This window comes from Lycium barbarum, chromosome 9 (genome assembly GCF_019175385.1).
Source record: "Lycium barbarum isolate Lr01 chromosome 9, ASM1917538v2, whole genome shotgun sequence".
NCBI lineage: Eukaryota > Viridiplantae > Streptophyta > Magnoliopsida > Solanales > Solanaceae > Lycium > Lycium barbarum.
In genome coordinates this window covers 27807910-27817997 of record NC_083345.1, presented here as the reverse complement: position 1 = coordinate 27817997, position 10088 = coordinate 27807910, and the positions used below count along the sequence as shown (strand labels likewise).

At 35.8% G+C, this 10088-nt stretch overlaps 2 protein-coding genes across 4 annotated transcripts; one reads left to right on the top strand and one right to left on the bottom strand.

Annotated features, from left to right (window-relative positions):
* Positions 1–301: 301 nt before the first annotated feature.
* LOC132611805 (uncharacterized) lies at positions 302–955 on the bottom strand. The gene has a single exon (XM_060326174.1). The coding sequence runs from the start codon at positions 953–955 to the stop codon at positions 302–304; it is 654 nt and encodes a 217-aa protein (XP_060182157.1).
* A 3644-nt stretch (positions 956–4599) lies between these two features.
* On the top strand, positions 4600–9754 carry LOC132610806 (uncharacterized). Of its 3 annotated transcripts, XM_060325212.1 has the most exons (5): positions 4608–4828; positions 5382–6697; positions 6800–7161; positions 8681–8843; positions 8922–9754. In XM_060325212.1, the coding sequence occupies exons 4-5, from the start codon at positions 8787–8789 to the stop codon at positions 9450–9452; spliced, it is 588 nt and encodes a 195-aa protein (XP_060181195.1). In that variant the 5' UTR covers positions 4608–4828; positions 5382–6697; positions 6800–7161; positions 8681–8786; the 3' UTR covers positions 9453–9754. The 3 variants fall into 3 exon arrangements, with proteins under 3 accessions (XP_060181196.1, XP_060181195.1, XP_060181194.1); XM_060325213.1 differs by lacking the exon at positions 8681–8843 and having other exon boundaries at positions 4600–4828; XM_060325211.1 differs by having other exon boundaries at positions 6800–8843.
* Positions 9755–10088: the final 334 nt, after the last annotated feature.

Genomic DNA, 10088 nt, shown 5'->3' with positions numbered 1-10088 from the left:
AATGGCTAAGAGACACGTGGATATGGGCATGGACGTGTCGTTTAAATTTGTATTTTATTAGTGTGATTAGACATGAAACGCCAGTATTCTGAAAATGTAATCATTAGGCTACTTAGTTTGGCATGATAAGGGTAATTGGGGAGTATAGATCTCCCAAAGGAAGATTAATTTCCTAACTATGAACCATTATAGACCAACAGATTGTTTTATTATAAACACTCATAGAGTCTATGATAGACTAAAATAAAGTCGATTAATATTGAACTAATATAATAAAAATACATTCAAATTAAAAAAAAAATCAAATGGGATGCTCTCTAAAATATCGACACGTTGTTTTCTTGTGACCAGCCCCCTTGCAAATCGAGCACTTGTTTCTCGTCCCTTTGCTACTTCCCCTGGACTTGAAAGATTCCGCTACGCCAAGAATATGCTTCACTTTCTTCCTTCCAAGTTTGGGGTCGTAAGGGGGTGGAGGAATATACATGTTTGAGAACTTCTCTAGGACTTCCCATTCTGACTTTTCAGGGACTACATTAATAGTTTCACCAAATACAAGAATGTAAGACTGAACTTTATACATGGGCGAAGAATACTCGTAGATGCTTGAACTATAATCAGGTTCGTACTTCAATCTCAAGGCTGCCAACACGTGAGTGCACGGTAATTTTACCAAGTCATACTCTTTACAAGTAGATGTTTTGTTCAGTAGATTGACTTCGGCAGTTAGGCCACTGTCGACTAAGGTGAACTCGTTGGCATCCCCGTTTATATTATTGACAAACAAGGAGTCTCCCTCATTCATATTTTCCCTTAGCGTCTTTTCAGACAAAGGCACAAATAAATTGATTGAACTGCTGATATATGCACGTCTCTGCCCAAAAATTTCAGCAAACCTCCTAGAAATGGAAGTGAATAAGGCAGTCACAGGGTACTCTCTTTCATCCCTCAACATTTAGTTTAGTGACTCCGCAAGGTTTGGTGACACTTCCTAAATAAGGTGTTCAAGTAGCAAAAAAAGGGGTATGGCTGGCCACTGTTTGTGATATCTAGTTGTTATGGCTCTGTTTAGGGTTGCAATCATAAAATAAGATACTTCATCACTGAATGACTTATTAATGGAGTGTTAAGATAGACTAAAGGGTAAAAAATGAAAAGGAACCTATCTGCTTTCTTTTAGTCATTTATATAGGTTTCTAAGTTGACAAAATGAGTAGAAATAGGAAAAGCAACGGGTGATGTGGCCATTGGAACCCCTTTGTTTGGTGTCTTGTGAGAAACTGCTATGGCTGCTTCACTTTGTAATCTCTGTGCATATATTCTATCTACTTGCTATATATATCTATGTCTTCACATAGCCCTACCATGAATTACATGAACCCTTTCGCTTAGCTTAAGTGACATGTGATCCATCCTTACCTGATCTTACAAAACTAAATATTTCTTGCCCATAAATACGTGTAACCTGTTAAGTTAAAGAACGAACATTGAAAAATTATGATAATATGAGTCGACTTACCCACCTGAGTGCTTGAAAGGTAAAACCAGCACCTGTCTATTTGTTTCTGATCCCCTTAAGGTGCCTAAAATGTGAATAGCCAGACTGAGTAGAAACTGAGTCTGAAATGACACTTAGCTGTTCTTAAAGATCCTTTCAGTTGACTCATTAGAGCAGCTTAATTTTGACTGTGTGAGCTTGTGTGGATTAGCTTCCTGGGTTCAAACTACTTGATTTCAACCTATCTTGCTATTTGGAAATGTTTGTCCATGTTCAATTAGTGGGAAACCAGCGATGAGGTGTTTGTAGTTTTCCTTTCTTCTAAAAAGAAATTGTCATCTACTTAAAGGTGTTCAATACATACTTGACTTAAATAGGTTCCATACCTAGTCTACTTAATCACTATTTTGAATCACAAAACATTGTCCCTTTTGTATGCTATCACTGTTGTTTGAATAAAACAAAATGAGGTCTGTGTTTGTTTGTTCTTCTAGTATGCCTAGGATGACATTTTTTGCTCATATCTAGCTAAGATATTTTCCAAAGCTATTCAAGATATCTTTAAACTTGTCTATGTGCCAAAGCCATCTTATGGTCTGTAAAAATCCCTTTTGAACTTACTTAGACTCTATTTTGGAAAACTTGTGACAACAGTTGGAACTTAGGAATTGGCCTCATGTCCCTATTTATACTACTAAAGGCCCCCCTGTGCTATTGAAACCTTTGTTCAAACCTTTGTAGATATTTCTATCAGCTTTGGTGCACTTGTTCTTGATTATGATTATTTGAACTCTGTTGAATCCTCAAAAATTCCTCTAGCTTAGGTTGAACCTCTATAATCCCATTTTTCCTGGACTCTTCCTCTGTGGTAATTGTTTGTTTACTTGACTATTCTACTTGTTCCCCCCCCCATATGCACATATGGACTACTAGTTGCCAAGTAGACTTCACAAAAGACATAAGGCTAGTACCCCTATGCCCATCCGCTCATTCTAGTATTTCTGCTTGTTGAGCATGATCTTTTTGCATTTTACCTTGAAAATGGCCCAGTTTTGAAATTTGTTTAGCTTCTAAAAAGGTCTTCACTGATTCAGAAAACTTGTAGCTTTATTTTTTACCATTTAAATCTATTCAATGCAAAATTAAGCTAGAAATGACTTGAAATCCTAGTTTGCCGCTGTCTTCTGGTCAGTGGCCAATAGGCTTTAAAATTTTGCATTCTTTTGCACCCCTTAAACTTGTGTTGTTGTGTTTTCCTTTACCCCCCCCCCCCCCCCCCCCCCCCCCCCCATTTATCATCAAAAAGTTTGTCATGTTTATTTTGATTATGCTATGTTTTTTTTTTTTGTATCATTGACACGTGATGTGCCTTGCATTGCCAAAACCTTCACATACCTAAAGGCTGCTTGATTTCTTTGTTCTGGCATTAGTTGAATCTTTTTTGTGACTTCTCTTGCCTCATGTGTGTTAAGATTTGGAAGTAAAGTTGTATGTTGTAGAATCTTTACTTGTTAGCCTTGATTGAAGTTAAGTGTTTGGCCGTTAAAAGGTGTAGAATCTCTCTTAAAAGCCTTGAAATTTTTTAATAACCTGAATGTGGTAATCTAGAGTTAATGGAATATGGAGCATATATATGACTAGTATATCAGGAGGGTATGTCCTTTAAAGGGTTTTATTCTTCAATGGTATACTAATGGTATATCAGGTATACCATGTTTGACTCTTTGAAAATTTGAGAAGGAGTCCAAATAGTATATCACTGGTATATCGCATATAGAACGCATGACACTTAGAAAAATTTGAGATATAATCAGAGTTGGGCTTGTTTCTTGGGCCTGTCACTTATAGTTTCCATCCCTGAATCATTATCAGTATCTTGGGCCTCTTTTTTTCGCATTATTTTGTGACAGTCTTGAGTTGTGTTTATACGGGTTTAGCCCAACCAAGTTGCAATTCATCTTAGCATTATCATAATTGTCATAGCCTCTCAATTTTGTACTTAATTTAATTTGTGAGCATATACTAATGTATTGTATACTCGTTTGCATCCTTGTCCACCCCAAACCCGTTGGTAGGCCCCTGCGGGGCCCACTAATGTATCTAGATCGAGCCGAACAAATTCAGAGCAAAATGGAGCATACATATGGACTTAGGGACCAACTTGCATAAATCTTTTGTTTGGGCTTGGTCGGCCCAAAATCCTTACTCTCTACTTTATTCAATTTTCGTATTTTTGCCTTTAAATCCAATATGTTGGAACCCTTATATGATTGTCATACAATTTAGAGTCACTAAAATTAATTTCTTCTACTTAATTCAAACTTGTGTAGAAAATCGAAAAAACGGATTGAAAAATTGTTTTGGACTCGGAACGCTGGACTTGGGAAAATTACTAGACTGAATTGATATTATTGAAACTTTGGAGGATTGCACTGCCTGGGACCGTTTTAGACTGTTTTAAAACTTATGGATTAATTATTGGACGTTCGGAACTAGAGTAAATATGTATAAAAATGGATTAAAATTTGGCTAAATAAAGAATATAATTGATAGGTTAATAAATAACATAGTATAACCAATTATGGTGTGTGTGTGTGTGTGTGTATATATATATATATATAGCATGATAGTATATTAAAACTATTTTCATGACTTAAAATACTTTTTTCCATAAAAAATCTTTTTGGGTGGACTTACGTGAAGTCCTACCTAAGCTAAGAGCCTTTGGGTATTAGCTTAGGTGTTCAAGTCCGACACCCACGCTCAATTTTGAGCATAATTATACTTCGACGATTTCTTAATAAATGAATTTCTTCCATGTAAATGACACCCTTCTATAGCGGAAATTTAGACTTAAGCAATTTTTGTCCAAAATAATTTATAATCATAAGGTAAGCTATTAGAACCCGTAGGTAAACCGCAATTGAGCGGATCCATAATACCGGGGTGCCTAACACCTTCCCCGAGGGATCACCAGAACCCTTACCCAGACTTTGGTAGATTAGGTTTCTTTTAAATAATAGTTTTAAATGAACCCTTTTCGAACTTGTTTTCCTAATTTCCTAAAACTTAGGTGGCGACTCTAAAATGCATCCTTTAGAGCACCATTAAGTGGTTGGCGGGTTTTTCCGACTTGCCCGGTACGATTCCCAATCGTACTTCCTCGGAACACCTCCCTCCTTTTAAGAGGCATGTGCTAGTCGGTTAAACTTAGAATTCCCAACGCCCGCTACAATACCCACGAATCTCTTTTCAGTGGCTATTTTTCCGGCCAAATCCCCTCGTCGGTGAATCTCTGCCGTCATCGGTGAAGATTTGTACTTTGTTCAAGTAAGAACTTGCTTCCTCTTCTTCAATTTCAGTTAGGATTTAGGGTTTTTTTTTTATTGTTGGCTAAGGTGTGTGTTATTCGATGAATATTTACGTTTTTGTTGTTCTTTCATGTTTTATATGCTTGTATTAGCCTTTTTATTTGGTCTTACTCAAGTGTACTATATTGTCTCAAGTTAGGGTTTTTATAGTGTTGTTTGAAGTTGGGGTTTTTGTTGGTTACAACCTTTACTATATGTTTTTTCCTCCTATTTCATGCTTTTATCTGTTTGTGTGTTGTGTATTGTGTAGTTATGTCTCAATTAGGTGTATTTATGATTGTTGGCTATAGGGTTTTGTATTTCGGATGGGGTCCCTTTTTGTTTGTTTTGAGACTTTATTCCATATTTTTGTCTATGTATGTTGAATTTTTTAGGCATGTAGTCCCTATCCCTTTGTCCTTGTCTTCAAATTACCATTTAATATTGGCAGATTTCCTTCTTTTTGTGTGCTTATTGCTTTCTAATGGGTCTCTTTTCCTTTTTTTTTTATGTTTGCCATGTGACTCTTGAAGAATGGTTGTGAAGATGGATGTTGTCTTTAATTATGGAGGCAAGTGGGTATTGACACCACAGACTGTTTACATAAAAAAAAAAAAACAGAACCATGTGTGGGAGGATTATGATGCTAATTTGCTGTCTTATATAGACATATGTACTGAATACACAGAAAGGTTTGTTTTTAGGGTGGTTAAGCAGCTGCTAGTCACGGGTCCCTCAGGTAGATATTATTTGATTGAGGGTGATTCAGGAATTAGAACACTACAATCTTCATTGTCTAGTAAGTTTAGTGTGCTTCAATTCTTTGTTGTAGATGAGAGTGAAGATAATGTTTTAGCTCCCAACATCATTCATCATAAAGAACCATGCTTTGTATCAGCAGATGTAGGAACTGATTGTGAGTCGCGTTTGGAAGAGGAGGATGATAATGAACCAGTTCCTGTTGACTATGACAGTGAAGGATTGGAACTTTTTAGAAAGGAAAAGAACAGGGAAGTGAACAAGAAACTAGATAATTTTTTTAGTGTTGGAAAAGGGTATGAGCTTTAAGGATCTTAATGAAGCTAAAAGAGTTGTGGGCTATTACGCAGTTTCTAATAAGAAAGGACTTAGGGTTGATCATAGTGACAATACTAGACTTAGATATAATTGTGATATTGGCTGACCTTTTGTGTGTTTGATTTCTGTAGATAACAAAGATCAGGGATTTAAGATTAAGACCATGGAATTAAAACATAATTGTCAGCCAGCATTTAAAAATAGAAAAGCTACTCAACAAGCTTTAGCACACTACTTCAAGAACAAAGTACAGAATAATCCTAAGTATAAGGTGAAAGACATGAGGCAGGATTTGGATGATCAATTTAAACTTAATATTAGTACTTCAAAGATGAAGAGGGCTAAGAGGCTTGTTTTAGAGAAATTAGAGGGTGCCTACATTGATGATTTCAATAGTTTGGAGGCTTATGCTCAAGAATTGAGGAATAGCAATCCTGGTACTAATGTGGTGAGAAACATATCTAAAGAGGCTCTTGAACAAGGTAAAAGAATATTTCTAAGAATGTATGTGTGATTTCAAGCTTTGAAAAGTGGTTGGAGAGGAGATTTGAGGCCATATATAGGGCTTGATGGCACCTTTCTGAAAGGGAAATGTAGGGGAATTTTATTGGTTTCCCTTGGACAAGATTCAATGAAGCACTTCTATCCTCTTGCTTGGGCAGTAGTGGATAGAGAAATATCCAAAGCCTGGAAATGGTTCATTGAGTTGCTGAAAAATTCCTTAGACCTGAAGGATAGTCAAGGATTCACACTTATGTATGATATGTAAAAGGTACACTTTCAGATTCCTAGTTTGACACTTTCATTATTAGTTTCTGATTTCTGTTTTGTATAGCTGATTTATATTAACTTGTTATGCTAATTATTGTTGAAGGGTCTGATTGATGTTGTTACTCATGTGCTTCCCAAAGTGCACTATAGATGGTGTGTAAGGCACATTGAAGCCAATTGGATGAAGACTTGGAGGGGTGTACAGATGAAGAAGTTATTGTGGTGGTCTGCTTGGAGCACCTATGAAGAAGAATTTGAAGATCAATTAAAGTCCATAGGTGTAGTTTCTGAACAATCTGTCAAAGATTTGCTATGGTACCCAGCACAACAGTGGTGCAGGGCCTATTTTGACACAGTCCGCAAGACTTCTCATGTGAAAACAATTTTGTTGAGTCATTCAACAAGTGGATTCTGGAAGCAAGGACGAAACCAATAATCAAGATGTTGGAAGATATTAGAATCAAGGTACATATTTACTGTTTTTTATGCTTAAATGGATAATCTTGATTTAATAGCTTAATGGGTTTTTATTTATAAACTTGATTGAGCCTTTAAACTGGCAGTGAGTTCTTGATTTACTTCTCTTGTATTTTGTTAATTTTTTTAGCTGAAATGATGTTGTATACTATTGGATGTTTGTTATGTTATTAAAGGTTGAAGCTTTAAGAGTTGAAGGATAATCTTGATTTGATACTGGTACTAGTTTTTGTTAGAACTGAAGCTATGCTATATTATATTATTAGAATATAATATCTTGCAGACTGTAGCACTATTCATCATATTGATAGAGTCCTTTAAATTAGATAAATGTCATACACTTAGCATTGCTGTTGGAAAATTTCAAGATAATTCAATTTCCATTTTCACTTCAGATAAGGACTTGTCACAGGTTATACATACTAACTTCACCATTTCCCTCTTTAAGCTTTTCACATTCTTTTTTCAGCATAGGGTCACCTCATTTTTGCATTTTAATCAATTTGGTGTCAGTTTCTTGGCAAAAATATCATAAAGTTGTGATCTTTATTGAATTTGCAAATCAAGAATTGATTTTTATTAAGAGTTCATTACTGGGGTTCTTGTTTTTTATTCAATGGCATTTATTTCTTTGTTGGGTTTTTACTCTTGTTGTTGAAATGTTTGTGGAATTCGTTTGTAGTATTTAAGGGTTTGTTTTGAATGGTAAGGTCAGAATGGACCAAACAAAAATATTAGTAGTTCAGTCTAAGTTTTCCAACAGCCAAGCTAAGTTTATGACATTTATCTAATTGTCCATGATTCAGAACTGAAGCAGTGCTATATTATATGATTTAGAACTAAAGCAGTGCTATATTGTCCATTATTCAGAACTGTAATCACCAACAATACGATTAATTTTTGGTACTGGTATTGGTTTTTGTTAGAACTGAAATTCAAAATTTTCTATTTATGTTTTGGTTTGTTTACTGGTTTTTGGTACTGGTTTCTATTAATGTGTTTCTCTTACTGGTTTTTGGTACTGGTTCTATTAATGTGTTTCTCTTAATAGTATTGTCAAAAAAGCATGCTTGTATTTTTTGGTACTGTTTTTTGGTCTGTTATGAAAAGGTTTTGAATAGATTGAAAGATCTTGAAGTGGAGGGAAGAAATTAGAGTTCTAATTTTAGCTCATACGCTATGGAATTGTACAATGATTTTAAAATCATTGCTCAAGGTTGTCAAGTTCAAGCTAATGGAGACCTAGGGTATGAGGTGGTTGAGGGTATAGATAGGCATGTTGTGGATCTTGTTAGGAAGAGGTGTACATGTAGGACATGGGACTTAACAGAAATACCATGTTCTCATGCTAATAAAGCCTTACTTCATGACAAAAAAGAACCATTAGATGAGTTGCATTGGTGGTATTCAAAAGAGGCTTACTTGTTGGTGTACATGCATAAGATACAGCCTGTTAGAGGTGACAAATTCTGGAAAGTTGATCCTTTTCATGCTATTGAGCCCTCAGAAGTACATAAAATGGTTGGTAGACTGCAAATATTAAGAGAACAAGGGAAAAGACTGAGTCAAGGAAGAGGGAGGGGTTGTGGTCAGCTTCAAGAAAAGGTCTTAAAATGACATGTGGACACTGTGATACTCGTGGACACTGTGATAGAAGAACATGTCCTATGGTACAGTAATTTTTTTTTATTTATTCAATGTTAACACTATCCTATTTAAATGTCTAACTAAGTTGACAAATTTTGTAGCTTCAAGCAGCAGCAGAAACAGTCCAAGATGTGCCACTTTCAGCACCCCAAGCCAGTCAAGATTCTGATTTTGTGTTCATGCCTAATCCTGGCTTTGCCTCTTCCAGCCAACCAGTTTCTGAAGCCGCTGGACCTTCAAATCAAAGAGAAAATCTAAGGATAAAGTTATTGCACCTTCAAAGAGATCTTCCAAAAATAATGTTGAACCTTCAAGTATCTTCAAGAGCACTTGTTGATGAAGATGATGATGAAGGTAAACTTGATGATGAGGATGACCAGCCAATTCTAAGGCCTAAGGTGATTTCTGAAGGTAAGACTAGGCTTAAACTCAAGAAGTTGCATCAACAATCAACTAGTGCAAGGAAGACTGGCTTCAAGAGAGATGAGAATGGTGTTAGTATGCCTACAAATCTGTCATACTCACCAAGACAGTTGGCTTGGATAGGCCGACCATGTGTGACCTCAAATCAGTTGGCTGCTGAAAAGGAAAAAAAGATTGACAAATTGAAGGCAAAGAGGGGCAAGCATTAGGGCAGATTTGTAGTAGTTTTTTTTTTTTTCTGTTTTTTTCAATGTTATGTAATGGCACAATTACACTTCATATTTTGTTGTTTTTTGGAGTGAATCAGTCTTGGAAGTGGCTGATTTGATTCACTCCAAAAATATTTTGGGAGCTTATCTTTTGTGGGTTGCCATGTATGTCCATGGCAATGAAGTTGTGCAGTGGTTGTTGAACACTTTGCAAAAATATGACAATGCCATTGCTAGTTTAAATGTGTTGTTGATTTACATTACAATGTAATGTTGTGGTTGAACATTTTAGGCTACTAGCACATCTGGTTCTCTGCATATTGTTTCTGTTGTTTTAGGCTACTGGAATTATAGTAATCACTGGTTCTTTGCATATTGTTTCTGCTATTTTAGGCTACTTGCACAGCTGACTGGTTCTGTTTTAGGAAATTTGGCATATGATTATTTAATGTGCAAAGAACCAGTTGTATCTTGATTGTGTGATATTAACATAAGTGTATGAGTGATCCATATTTCATCTCAGGAGGCACATATTGAGCAGTTGAATTCAAGAAAGCAAGAGATTTGTTTTCAATGGCAGTTACTCCATACAAATCAACTCTTGTGTGTTATGTTACTCCATACTACATTACAGTA

What these genes read in the sequence shown, in the direction of transcription:
- LOC132610806 (XM_060325212.1), top strand. Translation starts at nt 8,787, where the DNA reads ATGACATGTGGACACTGTGATACTCGTGGACACTGTGATAGAAGAACA. An exon ending in ATAGAAGAACATGTCCTATG is followed by an intron (nt 8,844 to 8,921) that starts GTACAGTAATTT and finishes CAAATTTTGTAG; the next exon opens with CTTCAAGCAGCAGCAGAAAC.
- LOC132611805 (XM_060326174.1), bottom strand. Translation starts at nt 955, where the DNA reads ATGTTGAGGGATGAAAGAGAGTACCCTGTGACTGCCTTATTCACTTCC.